The sequence below is a fragment of the Melampsora larici-populina genome, assembly GCF_000204055.1.
Source record: "Melampsora larici-populina 98AG31 unplaced genomic scaffold MELLAscaffold_23, whole genome shotgun sequence".
NCBI classification, from domain to species: Eukaryota; Fungi; Basidiomycota; class Pucciniomycetes; order Pucciniales; family Melampsoraceae; genus Melampsora; species Melampsora laricis-populina.
In genome coordinates this window covers 1,034,315-1,050,131 of record NW_006768787.1, presented here as the reverse complement: position 1 = coordinate 1,050,131, position 15,817 = coordinate 1,034,315, and the positions used below count along the sequence as shown (strand labels likewise).

At 36.3% G+C, this 15,817-nt stretch overlaps 6 protein-coding genes across 6 annotated transcripts; all 6 read left to right on the top strand.

The window, feature by feature from the left end:
* Positions 1–522: 522 nt before the first annotated feature.
* Positions 523–1,197, top strand: MELLADRAFT_87899 (uncharacterized protein; the record flags this gene model as incomplete). The annotated part of the gene is made up of 4 exons (XM_007411086.1): positions 523–549; positions 642–680; positions 776–916; positions 1,012–1,197. The coding sequence occupies 4 exons, from the start codon at positions 523–525 to the stop codon at positions 1,195–1,197; spliced, it is 393 nt and encodes a 130-aa protein (XP_007411148.1).
* Positions 1,198–1,675: 478 nt separating this feature from the next.
* Positions 1,676–3,926, top strand: MELLADRAFT_116779 (uncharacterized protein; the record flags this gene model as incomplete). Its single annotated transcript, XM_007411087.1, has 4 exons — positions 1,676–2,656; positions 2,752–3,080; positions 3,154–3,292; positions 3,368–3,926. 4 exons carry the CDS (start codon positions 1,744–1,746, stop codon positions 3,487–3,489), a joined length of 1,503 nt encoding a protein of 500 aa, XP_007411149.1.
* Positions 3,927–4,467: 541 nt separating this feature from the next.
* MELLADRAFT_36702 (uncharacterized protein) lies at positions 4,468–6,363 on the top strand (the record flags this gene model as incomplete). The annotated part of the gene is made up of 7 exons (XM_007411088.1): positions 4,468–4,705; positions 4,804–5,007; positions 5,094–5,189; positions 5,280–5,347; positions 5,417–5,695; positions 5,791–6,120; positions 6,205–6,363. 7 exons carry the CDS (start codon positions 4,468–4,470, stop codon positions 6,361–6,363), a joined length of 1,374 nt encoding a protein of 457 aa, XP_007411150.1.
* A 1,266-nt stretch (positions 6,364–7,629) lies between these two features.
* Positions 7,630–8,784, top strand: MELLADRAFT_64029 (uncharacterized protein; the record flags this gene model as incomplete). The annotated part of the gene is made up of 1 exon (XM_007411089.1): positions 7,630–8,784. The coding sequence occupies one exon, from the start codon at positions 7,630–7,632 to the stop codon at positions 8,782–8,784; it is 1,155 nt and encodes a 384-aa protein (XP_007411151.1).
* A 2,056-nt stretch (positions 8,785–10,840) lies between these two features.
* MELLADRAFT_72106 (uncharacterized protein) lies at positions 10,841–12,303 on the top strand (the record flags this gene model as incomplete). Its single annotated transcript, XM_007411090.1, has 4 exons — positions 10,841–11,393; positions 11,465–11,552; positions 11,625–11,891; positions 11,995–12,303. 4 exons carry the CDS (start codon positions 10,889–10,891, stop codon positions 12,056–12,058), a joined length of 924 nt encoding a protein of 307 aa, XP_007411152.1.
* Positions 12,304–13,617: 1,314 nt separating this feature from the next.
* Positions 13,618–14,580, top strand: MELLADRAFT_87895 (uncharacterized protein; the record flags this gene model as incomplete). Its single annotated transcript, XM_007411091.1, has 4 exons — positions 13,618–13,733; positions 13,800–13,865; positions 13,929–14,201; positions 14,271–14,580. The coding sequence occupies 4 exons, from the start codon at positions 13,618–13,620 to the stop codon at positions 14,578–14,580; spliced, it is 765 nt and encodes a 254-aa protein (XP_007411153.1).
* Positions 14,581–15,817: the final 1,237 nt, after the last annotated feature.

Genomic DNA, 15,817 nt, shown 5'->3' with positions numbered 1-15,817 from the left:
TCTCTCAATAAGCTAGTATGAAAGACCTGGTGAATATCTTGCATTCCCTTTGGCAATAAAAGTTTGTAAGTGTTGTTGGAAATCCTTTGTACTACCCCATATGGTCCTATCCATCAATGGAAAAACTTAGCAGTGGGTTGTGTTTTTGACACTTGTTTTCCAATCAACCACACTTGGTACCCTGTAAGAGCCTACCAGAATCTCTCTGATAGCTATTGGGATCATGGGTAGCAAGCCCCCTCCATAGACATAATGGATTTGGTGGAAGGGGGAAGAACGTAATTTGATTGAGATTGTATCGGAGGACTACATCCATGACGTTGACCGTTGCATGGAGTCCTCCGAAACGTTGAGATTTCCAAGTTTTGAATGAATGATTGACCCGAGATGAGTGATCCGGTTCCCGGTACCGTACCCGATCGTAACCTGTGACTGCCTTTAAATTGTAAAACCTGAATAAACTTCACGAAGTTTTTATTTAGGATTCCTTTATTTATCCAAGAAGGATTGCATCGATCAATCATGTGTAAACATATACTTAATGCTCAAGTAAGTATGATCGATCCCTTCAATCAATTTTATTTTCTTATTTGTAACCGATTAAAATCGATCGGATTATTTAATTTTTTTTCTTTCGGTAGGTTTCTATACGTGCTCCTTGTTGTCAAAGATGGTACGATGTAAGTATGTTGAAAAAAAAAAGTTTCTTTCGTTTTTTTTGTGAAAATCTAATCCATCATTAATTAATCAACTTGTTTTGATTTTTTTTCTGTAGTGTCCACAATGTCATGATGATGAAAAATTAGGACATCGTTTAGCCAAAACTACTGAACTTTCATTAGCATGTAAATCGTGTAAAAAAGTCTTTAGAAAACCAATTGAAGATTTCGAAGATGCAGATGAATATTGTCCACATGTTTGTCAACTATTTGTTTTGTCAACTATTTCTAAAACCCACAAAAGAAAACTAACTGAACTCAAAATGATCTTTCTTCTTCCTTTTGGGTAAAGTGTGATAATCATTATGTGATTGAAGCTAAAACTCCAAGAGCCATGATTGGAGTAGAAGGAGGTGATTCAAGAATCGATGGTAGAGGATTATCTAATAGGGATGAAAGAATGGTAGATTTAGAAAAGAAAAGAGCAGAAGAATTAGCCAAGTTATGGGAAGAAGAAGCTTCTAAACTTAATGCTTGATGTTTCTGATTGTTTAGGTGAATTATATGGTATCATTTCAAGTTTTTAGCAAGTTTTGTAATTTTTCTTTTTCATTTTTGAGATTTATTTCATTTTATAACATATCATTTTCATTATCATATAGGTTTGGAGGAATGATTTTATTTGTGAAAATTGAGCAAGAGTTTAATCATGATTAAAGGTTTGATGTTGAAGTGATTTGATGATAAGAGAACTGTTTGGATGATTGTCAAGAGTTTCAGATCGAGTGGGTCACAATAGGAGAAAGCCGATCGAGGGAATCCGAAAGTCAAGTTGATGAATCGAGTATGGATTGGTTGAAAGTGTGAAATGGATTGGATGAGCTGATCATCGATTGAGTGAGAAATTTAAATTGACTGATGGACCCTGAATGTTCAATGAACTGTTGGTGCGCATTTGTAATCTTTCTTATTTCTTCGTTTTGCAAATTCAGTTGGTCCTCATCTCACTCAATCCTATTCCCATTCCCATTCGATTTTAAAAAAAGTTTTCTTTAAAACCAAATCTTTGCTTCTACACTCCATCATGGCATTAACTTCACAATATTCATCACTTCGATCATCCACTTCATCATCACATTTAGTTTACTTTGAAATCTTAATCTTGATCTTACCATTCCCATTGGATTTCTTACTACATCTTTATCTGAACTTGATTGGATCCTTGATTGATGAATTCACTTTGAAATTCCATCAACTTTCAAATCGAGTAGAAATCATTTATTCGATTTCTTGTCATCAGTTTTTGAATTTTTTATTTTATTTAATTCAACTCAAGTTTATCTTTGGTGAACCATTTCCAATCTCAAGTACAACTAAACCATTTGATTCTTATCATTTGTTATCTTCTTCAAATCAACAACAACAACCATCATCACCACATTCAAAACTTTCATCTTATTCTAATTCAAGAGCTTCAATCTTAATCACTAATAATTGTGATCATCATCCATTAGCCCTTAATTTAGCTTTAGAATTCGCTAAAGTAGGTTATCATGTCTTTTTACAAGTCTCATCTCATTCTCAATTATCTGAAGTTATCTTGAGATGGCAAAGACTTAAATCTCAAATTAATAAATCACATCAATCTCAATTACCTTTAAACCAACTCTTTTCAATCCATCAACCAGATTCACATCAACCTCATTCACAAAAATCGACCATCACCGGTTCTTTGATTCCATTGGTTTATACAACTCATCATTTAGATCAACGTAATGATGCTATTTCCACTATCAGGGCTTATGCTAGAGAAGAATCTTTTGATATGATGTCTTTGATTCATGTTATTCATCCTCAATTCATTCGTCAATCTCATTTAAATCCTCCCTTGACGCCTACTCCTAGTCTTTCACCTAGTCTTTCACCTTCTAGATCAACTCGTAGATTATCAGTCACCTCTCATGATCCAATCGGGCTAAGTTCTCCTACTCATCATGGTAAGTTTTTCTTTCTTTCTCCATAAATAACCACCTAAACCTTTTTCTAATGACTTCTTTAGCATTTCCTCCTTTGTCTTCTTCTTCATCATCAGTCATGAATTTAAACCATCATAGTTCATCTTCATCATTAAATATCTCATCACCTACCACTACATTTTATCCAAACCATCAAATCCCAATCTCATCTTGTTCAGAATCATATTTATTTGATACATTCAATGATCTTTTATTGGGACCTTTATCACATACACAAGATTTCTTACCTACCTTGATTTCACTCAAAGGTAGAGTTTTACATATTTGGGCTTCAGAACAGAAGCGTGATGGTGGAAAAGTGGATGAAGATGATTCGATTAATTTGATGGGACTCGGTAGAGATGGGGTTAAGAGAATGGTGAAAATGTTGGGATCTGAACTTAAAGTGAGATTTTACTATTTCTTAATCTAGTCAAATGATTTAATTGAATGAATGATTTGGTTGTTTGGTTTACTAGGCTTTTGGAATTCCTGTTTCATTGATTTTTACAAAGACTAATAAATGTAAAAAGATTAAGGTTTCCAATCATCAATTAACAAATGATGTTAGAAGTATCTTAACTGAAGAATCAGATCCCTTAATCTTAAGAACATTCCGTAAGCATTCTCTATCATTCCTTAAACCTTGATATGATTTTTGTCATTCATTTGGGGTTTTCTTTTATATGACAGAAAATCAAGTAGAAATTAAACAAGAAGAAGAAAGAAAATTTAAACAAAAGGAAGTAGAAGAAGAAGAAGATGAAGATGAAAAACCAAGAAGTCTTATTGAGATATGTTCAAAGTGCTCTTGAATCTCAATTTCCTCATGAACTTTATCCATTAAGTGTGAAATCTTTAACAAATGAGATATATAAAACTTTTAAAGGGTTTTGGATTAAGAAATGATTTTGGAGTTTGATTTGATTTCATTGATTTGTAGTTTGAATTTTTCGTATTTTTTGTATTTTTTTTTCTTTAGTGGATGGAAATCTTTGGGGTTTTTTAAACTTCGTGTATATAGAATCGTATTATCTCATTTGTAAGAAAAAAAGTTTTTTCAAGTTGGAATTGAAGTTTTTTTTCGATTGGTTTCTTTTGTAACAGTTTCTTTTCTTCATGTCACATTAAGCCATTTTTTGTTTCAAAGCAATGTAAGATTATCGAATAACCATCTTTTTTGTAGTAATATTCATGGTTTGCAGTTTAATGTGATGTGTAGGCTGACGTGTTCTGCCATCATCTGTTTTGCAATTCATGGACTTTGGTGACGAACTTGTGGGCATGGATGGAGATGGGTATTTTCATGTGTTCATCCATACAAGTCATCAGACAAAGATCACATTTATTCGACTTTCAATTTATTTCTGAACCTTTCTATATGCTGATCTGAAGCCGAAAAGGTATCATACATAGAGGTTTTGTGGGTGGAAGGTTTCAAAATGCTTCCCCGGGTCTATCCAACGGGAGCACCGGAGAAACTTCTTCTTCAGGGGTGATCATGGAATGGTTCAAATGATGATGATGCAGATGTTGAGATTCCACCCCAATCGATTGGTTTGAGTTTTACTCAGTAAAAGTCTTTTTGTAAAAGTAAATGGTATGAATGCTTATAGTGTGATGTACCCGGTATTCTCAGTGTATGTAAAAGCCCGAGAAGTGCCGTGAATCAGGATTGAGGATTGAATTGAAGAGATAGTGGGACACAGTACACTTCACTTGATAGGCAACAACCCCATCCAGAATAAATTTTAACTTTACCATTCTCAACTCATCCAAGGAAGATACCAAGAATGTCATCCAGCTCTATATCTCGTCGTGTGCTATCAAACTTAACTTCTCGACGGATACCTGCTCTGATCTCTTCATCTCAAATCACTCCTTCGAGGAACTATTCTCAACGAGTGTTGACTTCAAACTTGATTCAAAATCAAACTCGATCTATTCAAACATCTACTGATGCTTCAAAAATCAACAAGGATAATGTTCCATCCGATCCAGAGGAACATTTTACGATCAATTTAGACCCAGGTTCGTCTTGAGTTGATGACCTCTTGATGCCCAAAGATTATATACCAATCCTGATCGGAATCTAAACCATTTCTTCCTTTGATCTTTTTTAATCATAGAATACTATCAAAGTTATAAATGTGATCCACCTTCACTGGAATTACCTATGACTAAATCGGCATTAGTAGAGATGTATCGATTGATGGTCACCATGCGAAGAATGGAAATGGCAGCTGATGCGCTTTATAAACAAAAGCTTATCAGAGGTTTTTGTCATCTTGCTATTGGTCAAGAGGCCGTTAGTGTTGGAATGGAGACAGCCAGTTTAGTTGGATCTCATTCATTTTCCTTATAAAACTTTAGGCAGATCAAATCAAATTTAAACTGAAATTTGTGTCTTTCAAAACAGTCGAAACTGAAGATAAACTTATTACTGCTTACCGATGCCATCCTTTTGCTGTTCTCAGAGGTGGAACCATCAAGGGTGTCATTGCTGAACTCTTAGGTCAGTTTGATCTCTATGTCAAGGCCAAAATCGTTTCTTGAAAGAATAGATCTTGACAAGCTTTAATCATCTCCTGCATTCTTATCTCAGGTCGACAGGATGGTATGTCATCAGGTAAAGGTGGCTCTATGCACATCTTCACCAAAACCTTTTTCGGAGTTGGTTCTTTCTTCAACACCTCATCTTTCCTTTTCAGCTCGTCCTTAATGTTTTCCGTATCTGTTTAGGGAAACGGGATCGTAGGTGCTCAAGTTCCAGTTGGAGCCGGTCTCGCCTTAGCACAAAAGTACTTGGATCAAGATAACAAATATGCTACCTTTATCATGTATGGTGATGGAGCATCTAATCAAGGTCAAGTCTTTGAGGCCTTCAACATGGCTAAACTTTGGAACTTGCCGGCTGTGTTTGTGTGTGAGAACAACTTGTATGGAATGGGTACTAGTTCAGCTCGATCAAGTAGCAACACCAAATACTTTACTCGTGGTGATCAAATTCCTGGACTACAGGTCAGTTTGTCCTCAAGAATTCGCCCTTTTTTATTCATCGACATCAATTTGTTGTCCAGAATCGCGAACATGATACTGATGCTACCACATCTTAGGTTAATGGAATGGACGTCTTATCCGTTCATAATGCTTGCAAATACGCTAAAGAATGGACTACCGCTGGAAAAGGTCCATTGCTTTTAGAATTCATTACTTATCGATATGGAGGACATTCGATGTCTGATCCAGGTACTACTTACCGAACTCGTGAAGAGATTCAACATATGCGTTCTACCAATGATCCTATCTCTGGTCTTAGGAATCGAATCTTGGAAGCTGGAGTAGTAGAAGAAGCTGAATTGAAAAAGATTGATAAGGCTGCTAAGATTGAAGTCGATCAAGCTGTTGAAGAAGCTAAGAAGAGTCCTGAACCTGACCCAACCAAGGTAAGAATTCTACCTTAGAATTTGTTTTTTTAAATGGTTTGACTAACTCGAGTGAGATTTGATTGGAATGGATGGTTTTTTTAGGATATGTGGACTGATGTCTATTTCAAAGGTACTGCACCTCGGTGGTTAAGAGGACGAGAGAAAGAAGAAGTTCATCACTACTCTGCTGAAGAATGTGCCGGTGAGGATGAATTGATTTCTACTTTTTTAAGATTTCCAAAAAAGCAAATTGAATTTTGAATGTTTCTGATGAAAATTTGATTTTTTTTGTTTGGTGTTTTGGAAAACAAAAAAATAGGACACCCAACTAAACCAGTTGTGAATTCATGAAAGAAAAAAAAAACCTGTGATCATTTTCTCTACTACTTTTTTAGAATCTCAATGGGTTTTATACCTACTTCTTTTTTTTGAATAAATAGCTTGGTGTTTTGATGGGTTTGAGAAATTACATTTTTTCAAGTTCAAGAAAAATTAAAAAGAAATTTTAGTTTTGAAGTCATCAATCGAATGAAAAACAAAGCACGCGAGCTACTTAAATATTTATGGCAGTTGTATATTCTTGCTCGTCGGGTCTGGATATCGAGTTTTGAGTTTTTAGTTTTGATACATGGAAAATTGAAAGAGATGAATGGATGGGGTTCGTGATGAGTTTTTGAGTGATTGTAAGGAAGCAAATAGATTCATGGAGGGATCTCATCTATGAGTTGCAATAGGCATTTGAAGCGATGTGGTTCACACAGCGAAGATAGCTTGACAGCTTTATTATATTGTCTATATGGAGTAGAACTCTGCCTTTTCGACATCTGTGATCACAGTGTAAAAACTCAAGTGTCAGGTCGACGTGCTCACACAAAAGATATCTCGTACAGAGTGGATACGAGCTTCAAATGATCTTTAGCACCATGCACAGACAGCCCTTCTTGAGTTCCTCAGGTGGTGAGACTGTTAGACATAGGAAGTCTGATATCCTTTCTTGAGATTAGAGGGGTGCTGGAATTTCACCGAAGTCTGATAAAGAAACTGCCTGAAACTTTTTTCATTCTTTTCCCAAACCTCTCCGTGTGTGCACTTCGACGTGCCATAGTAAAATGGACGCTGTGGATCTGACTTGTATTGGTCTGCACCTATCTGAGACTGCACTCTTCTATGAAAAATCTCGCTATCGGAAAAGGTGGTAGGGAAAGGTGTCATTGTTTTTGAGATTCCCCGATAGACTGGGCCGGTTCTTATCACTCACTCTTGGTTCGGATTCCAAACGATCAAGAAATTGTAAACTACCTGATGAACTGACCAATAAGGAATTTGCCCGTGGCGCTAACAACGTGAATTACCCTCAAAGACCCTTCTCTCATGACATTACGAGGGGTCTTGAATTCTTCGAAAAAATCAAACCACCTCAACTCATTTGATTTCTTCGATTCTTATCATAAAATGTACTTCTTCTCAATGAACAATTTGAACTTATAAAACTTTTCGTCAAACTTTCAATTCCATTTCAAGGAGAATATGATCTCTTTACTACCGCCTGAAATCCTTTTGATTATTATTGATTTGACAATAGAAGTAGAACTTGAAGAAGAAAGATTGAAGATCAATGCCAATGGTCAACAAATGAAAGATTGTTATGATGGAAATCGATTTAGATTAGTTTGTTTTCAATGGGATCAATTTTTGCGAAACCAAACATTTTCTAGAATTAGGATCTTAGGATCAAATCAATTACATGGATTTATAGAATGGTATAGTAATTTAGATGGTTTGCAACAACCTACGATTTATGAACTTTCGATTGGAAACATTGATGATAGAGTTCAAGGAAATCAATCTCATCGAAACATGAATAAAAAGATGAATTTTAAAGAATTAGCTATGATTTTAGGATTAATTGGTGAACAGTTAATTGGTTTAAAGGTTCAATTTAATTCATATGAAGAAATTCCAAAAGAATGTATCAATAGTTTCAAAAGAATGAAGAATTTAACAAGTTTATCATTTTCATCAAATTCTAGTGATATAAGTCTTCAATGCCATCAAATTACAAAAAGTTTACTTCATTCTATTGCTTCATTCTCTAATTTAGGTTCATTACAACTTCAAAATTATTTATATCTTATAGAAGAAAACGTTTCAAAAGATTTAGGGTATCAATTTCCATCGGTTTTTCATTTTCAATTCGATAGTCAAGTTGATAGTAAATTATTGAATTATTTGATCGGATCATTTAAACCTACATTGAAATCTTTATCAATCGAAGGACCTTTCACAATAGGAAAACTAAAACCATTACTCATAACACTTTCAAATCAATTAGAATCACTCGAAATTTGTAATATGAATTTAACGGAAGAAGAATTAATGATCAAGATGCCAAAGTTAAAAGAAATTAAATTTAAAGCTCAATCTAATCATTCACTTGAACATTTAAATAAACCAATCTTTGAAACTTGTGGTCTTTTACAAATTGATTATTTACCATTTGATGAATATTTTGATACAAGTTTGTTTACACCTAATGAAAATTTAAAAAAAATCGTTTTGTTGGGTCACGGTGGTGCTGGTTTTGATGTTTCAAGGATTAGAAAAAAATTAGAATCTGAATTTGGCATGGTTTGTCAACGTAAAAATATCTTGATTCAGTATGTTAAAAAATCACATCTATGAATCTGATACAAGTGTTGAGTTCTTGTTTCTTTTTTTCTTTTCTTTTTTATATTTTCTTTATCCATCAATCATTCTGACTTGAAACTTTTTTTTATCCTTCTAGAACCATTGAATCATAATCTTCTTGCAAATCAAACTAGTCCACAGTGCCCGTGAATGACGCCCCCGACGTCGGAGGCCTTCAAGAGTTCAAAGGCAAGCCTTTGTCCTTGCTGGAGCCCCAGACGTCGGGGGCCCTCACCACGGGCACTGTGGTCTGTTATTATCTTGGATATTATAACTTGTTCTTATCAAAAAGCAAACTGAACAATAAGAATGAAAAATCAAATGTGTGGAAATACTCGGAATTTAAAAATTGTATAATGGTAAAATTGGAAACTCTTTCTTTTAAAAAAATGTATGTACCACATATTACTGGTATCTTTGGGTTATGTCTTTTGATGATTCTTTAACTCTTCTCTCAAGCATTTAAAAAAGCAAATCTGAATTCTTTGAAATAAAGCCAATCTAGAAAAGGCATATAGAAGATTTAAAAAAGGATCAATCAAATGCCACTGAGACTGGTTTGTTTGATCAAGCGGTGCGCTACTTGAGGGCCGCAAGTTGTTGCATGAGTGAGCTTAGATCAGGTACAACATATGACAAGAATGAGTGTCTGTTTGATGAAATGGATGCTTGAGTGGGTTTGAAATGTTTGCAAGATTGAAGAGAATCCGAATTTTGAAGTGAGCATTTTTCTCAAATCAACTTGCATCCAACACTTGGGTGACCAAAACCCGATCCGACAGCGGATCGAAATCCGCGAGAGGACCGCCTCCCGCTCAGGGATGGCAATCAGATTGTGGCTGGAAGAAACACGAGCCATCAGATTCATATGGACCCTTTAAATCATCAGCATGAAGATTCAGAAATGGTTGGCATCGACTTGAAGATTAAAATCACTAAAGAAACATAAAAACTTTGAAACCTTTCAATTCGAATTCCAAGAAATCAACTAGGTATATTCATCCATCAATCCGAACGAAACGAATTCCTTCGATTTAAACCAAAGAAAATGTTACCACCTTATGCAGATCAATACCATCAATTAACCGATTTAAAATCTAATTCACAAACTCAACCTATCATCAAGAAATCAAACTTTTCAAAACCTTTACCGATTCATGATGAAGAAGATGAAGATAGGATTGAAATTAAAATTGATGATGATGATGAAGAATACCAATCGATTCAAGAAAGTTCGAATCGAAATCAAAATAAAAAACAATTCTTGGCTTGGTTTTTGATTTTTTTAATTCTTAGTTTTGGGTTTAGTTTTCTTTATTTTCGTTAGGTTATTGAACATTTTTTATAAAGTTTTTTTGCATTATACGATTTCTTTTGTGTGGATTTTTTTCACTTAAAGATGTGTACAAGGAATTTGATTTGAATGAAGACTACCTTGATGTAATAGTTAAAGATCATCTTATCTGATTTGTATTATTATTTCTAGTCATCTCTTGATCTTTTTAGGCTTTATCACCTTGTTGTTTTGATCTTGAACCCTTGTTAGCTTCTCTCATCTGTGATCTTGGGACTTTGCGCCGTAACTTAGATCAACGAGTACCGAAATCCTTCACAAATGACTTCATTTTAGCAGAAATATCTTCCTAAGATTTTACTTTCAAGCCCGGCAGATTATTGGCTGATTTTCAACTTGAGCAAATGAAGCTGGACCCTTGACATGATCAAGCCTTGAGAATATAAGATAACAATTCAATGGTCAAATGCAGAGACTGTGAATTGAAGCAAATTGTGGATGAGAACATCTTTCATTTGAGGCATCTCGTTTCCTTTCCTTTCCTTTCACAAATACTTGAATTGTTTTGTATGCTCGATTGCTTCCTTCCAGTTTCAAGGCAGAGAACTTTGAGAGAAGTCAAACCCGGTATTGAAGCTTGGGAACGTTTTCTGTAAGACATTAGTTTTGGCTAGGGTGTTTTTTTTGGTGTAAGATTTGAGAAAGAATACTTAAAATTTGGATGATTCTAAATTCACAAGGTGAAAACCTTTTGATGGAATTCTGATTGGCATTTCTCAATCATCAATCAACTTCTTTACCATCATGGCTTCACCAAGATTAGTTTCAATTAAATGGTTATCTCAAATCAAAGCTTCATCTTCTATTCATATTCTAGCGACTAGACCTACACCATCATGTAGACTATCTTCAACTCTCTCACCTGATCCATTCGCCGCTTTCGATCGTGTGATCCGAACTCCATCTAATCAAAATCTATCCAAGATATCAAGGAATTCAGCTTCAAATTCAGCTTCAACTTCAATTCCATTATCAGCTACCACTGCTTCACCTGGTCAATCTGCTGCAATCGAGTCTCATCCTGCTACTTCGGCTGCAGATCTTCATCCGATCCCTTCTACGCCTACCAAGCCTACTTCTCTGGCTGACTCGAATAATGGGATATCGAACGAACCTTTACCGGAATTGGACGATGCTACTATCAATTGGAGTCATAGCTTCAGTGGATTAAGTCAACAACCCTTTCCTAAAGACGTTTCTGATATTCTCATGGCCCCTCTCGATCCACATGATGTAGAGATCAAACCAGGTGTGTAAAGCCTTTTGAGATCATGAAGCTTAATTCTTTGAAACTTACCGATTCATTGCTTTTTTGCTCAGATGGTGTGATTTATCTTCCCGAAATCAAATATCGCCGTATCTTGAATGAAGCATTTGGTCCGGGTGGATGGGGACTTGCACCTAGAGGGTTTGTCCACTTCAATGTTTTATAACTATCACTTCAATCTTGACTGATCTAATCGGCTTGATTCAAACTCAGATCATCTCATGTTACAACCCGAAATGTATCTAGAGAGTATGGATTGATCTGTTTAGGTAGATTAGTTTCGATCACTCGAGGAGAACAAGATTATTTTAATGGGGTCGATAGTATTCCGACGGCTACTGAAGGTTGTAAATCAAATGCACTGATGAGATGTTGTAAAGATTTAGGTGTAGCAAGTGAACTTTGGGATCCTAATTATGTGAATTGGTGGAAAAGTAAATTTTCAACTGTGGAATGGAATCTTGGAGCAGGTGGAAAAAAGTAAGTTTATTTTTTGATTTTTTTTCAACCAAACTTGGGTTTCATAAAGGTTTTCTTTTGGTGTGTATTGATATCTCTGTTCACTTGATTTTGGAATTCATAGGAAAGGGTTATGGAAGAAAAAACGATCAGAGAGTTGGACTCCTCGATTACCACCTGGAAAATAGAATCTTTTCTTTTATCCGTTCTTTTGTATTAATATTCAATGTTGATCATCTTTGGGTATTCTGTATTCTGTAACTCTTCATTTGATCCTTCACATGTGAAGGTGATCACTTAAACTTACTTTTTCACTGTTGGAGTTTCAAACATATCTTGTCCTGCTAGCTGCTTTTATTCCTTTACATGGCATTTTACAATTCTTTGTCACTATGTGCATCAAATCCTATGAATCAGACTGATCAAAACTCTCAGAATTCAATGGTTCTTGATGTGATGGGTGTAGATGGGATTCAATACTTCAGACTTGAATCTAATCAAACCCATCATCAAGTTATTTGAGCAATCACTTTTACTTTGGCTGCATCAAATGTGATAGATCAAGGACGATAAAGTGATGTCTATGATCACTCCTACATGGCCTCGTATCATTGGCATTGCGAGTGGCACTGGTACGGCGAATCAAGTGATTTGAAGTTTTTTTAAACACTTGCCTTTATTGATAACTGTGGCCTTGTTAATTCCCCATACATGCATCTTTTATTCCTGGTCTTGATCAGCAAGAACTTTTCTTTCAGAGTACTTTGCTTCGGGGAACCTGTGGCGTAAGCGCTCACGAGTCACCAATACTCGAAGAACTCATTACAAAACCTTCTGACAATGACTTCAGCTTAGTCAGGTCACATATATACTCATTCCAAGCATATTTGACCATGCATGTAGTACAACTCATATCCTGCTAAATCATCAAATCACACCCTTTTACGCGGCGAGACCTAAGTTGAACATACTTCATTTTTAGCATTTTGTGCATAAACTTGCTTGCTTTCTTTGGCAAGGGCAAGGCATTGGAATTTGATCCTGAGCAATGAATTGTAATTGAAAGGGTTTCCTTGAAGAAGTTGTGTGCAATAAATATGAATCACTAGAGATGAGGTCGATGATACCAAGATTCTTCTCGTATGGTTCTTAGAGTATAATTGAACAATGTCCCTCTTGCCTGGCCGCATCAATAAGCTGCAATAACCCCCTCTTCCGACGCGGCCGGGCCACGTCCGCTCTCGAAAAAGTTAAGCTTAGGGAAACAAAAAGCTAATTCATGAACTCATGTCAATCTGACACGCTCGTCATGTTCGCCTGAAGCTGCGCTTGTGCCGTGGTTGCGTCTACAGAAAGGCTTTGGAGTTGTTCAGCTGGGCTGACAAAAGACAACGAAATTGAAGAAATAGTGTAATCAATATGCGTAGCTGGAGAGGCAAAGTCATGATCACCACGATGGGCGTGGTCAAACCTTTCAGCTAGTAATGTCATGTTTTGGTCGAGGCTGAAGTCTCCAGCTATAAAACCAAAGGTTTTCTTCACCATTCTCTGATTCTTCATCCGTTCATATCATCAGTTCACATCAATCACCCTCCAATCTTCTTATCCCTGCAAATAAATTGTACAAATCTCATTATCTTTGTTTTTAGTTTGTTTTTATATCAATCAATTATCATTTACTCTTATCTTTAGTTGAGCCTTCGTCACCTTCGCCAAATAATACCTCCTTTAACTCTTACATATCAATATGCGTATCAATTACGGTTTTGTTGCCACCTCCGTCGCCCTTTTGTTTGTCCTCGATTCCAGTGTCACAAACTCTGTCTCTGCATCTCCCGTTGCCGAAGCTTCCAGATTTGTCAGGTAAGCTTCCATCCTCTTTTTGAACTCCGAAGTGGTCTTTTTTAATGGGTGCTTTGACGTTCATAGAACACTTGTTCGTCGATCTTTGAACGCTGGCGGTGCCAATGACGATTCTACTCAGGGTCAATCAGGGTAAGGCTTCTCCAACTCTCCTCATGTTCTGACTTAAGCAAAAAACTAATTGATCCCTTGTAGTCCTGCTCGCCAATCGGGCGTTCCTCAATTAGGACTCTCTCCTGCTATGATGCAACGAGTCTCAGCTGGTCTTGTCAGCTCAATTGCCAAGTTTTCAGCTGACATGGAGGCAGGAGTCGAATTTCCAACTCAAGAAGAAATGACAAAAGCAGTCGATGAAGCACTTGAAACTGCAGATGATAGATACTTTTTCAAAATGGCCCAAGCTATCAAGAACTCTATTGACGCTCTTGCTGATCGTAAACTTGCTGAAGGTGAAACCGGCGAGAATCGGTAAGTCATCATTTCGTCTTCCAAAATCTCGTTGATCATTTTTCTAATAATTCTTTTAATCTTACTCAGCGCGTCAAAGGCTCCTAAATCCGCCTTGAACAAGCTAACTTTTCCAAGATCTTCCCAACAAATTGCAACTGCCTTATTAGAAACTATTCACATGTTCTGTGAACAAAGAGCTGCTGGTGGTCGATTACCAAATGCATCTGAAGTGAATCGAGCATTAACTCCAGCTTTACAAGAAATTGACTTTGTGAATTTTACTAAAGTTAATGTTAAGAAAGGTGCAGAGGCTGTCAAGTTTGGTTTAGATCATATGGCTCCTAACACAAACTCGGAAATTCCTATTCCAGCTCAGAAACCCGAAGTTCAAGCTTGATACGAAAGGTTTTATTTATTCAATTGTTTGATCTCACAATTGATTATTTACTATCAGGGCAGGTACCGTTCATCTATGTGAAGTGATATTTTTTTTTCTTTGTCATTATATTTCAATTTTCACTTGTATCCGAAAAAGAAACAAGCTTTATCATTCTATGTCATCTCTTTCGTAAAAATTTTCAATTCCCAACAGACCAATTTTCTTACACGAGAAAAATATTCTTGCTACTTAAAAGGACATTTTCTCCCCAATAATGAGAAATACATTTTTGTTGTTTTCCAAAAGTTTCCATAAAGGAACATAACCATTCCTCAGATTTCCACTCATTATAGCCCACTGAAAACATCGAGAACAATACAAGCATCAACAATTCAACCAAGCAGGGGGTGTATGTAATCTTGCTGAAGGAATTGTGTGCCCCATGAATCTAAGCACACTTCGTCTACTCCAGCTCGTGTCCAACCAATTTATTCCTCATGATTTCTTCAAATATAAACCCTTGCCATCTCACAATACAAAGCTGAATTTTTGCAATGTCAAATTTATCTCAACTCAATGCCAAAACTCGAGCTGGATGGCTCCCATTTGAATTCGTTTCTATCACCGTAAAATGCTTGGTTACTCAATACTCTACCTAATCTCCATTGCCTGATAAGGCATCATGAATCCAAGCTGAATTGAGAACCTTATAATCACACACTATCGCTACATGAAGTGGATACCTACTTGTTAAACCTATGTATTTGAGACTTCTCTTCTAGATCTCCAGCCACTCCATACACGCAAGTTGTCATCCACTACTACTTGGTATGGTTCTTTATTTGGTGTAAGCATCACAAAGTCTACTCACAAGTCTTAAACTTTGTTTTATGATCTTTTAGATTTCATTTGACTCAACGTTCCAAAGAAGTCTTACCCAATAGGGTGATCTTTGCAACCTCTATAATACTGTTTTATCTTTACTATAGGTGGTTTGGGGGTATGCCCCGGAGGGGTAGTATGCTTTCGGGAATGGACGTCCATTCCTATAGCTACTACCCCTCCGAGGTGAGAGCAAAGAACCCCGAAAGGGCTTCTCTTCCCCACAACTCGCGGGGACTTGAGCCGTGAGCCTCGAGAAGCCCCAACCCTCATTTCACCGTAGAGTTCATTCTTGTCCCCTAAACAGTATCTACTTGCTTTGAAATCTATTCAATCAAATTAAACTTTAGAAGGCTCTGGAAGGGGATGACTA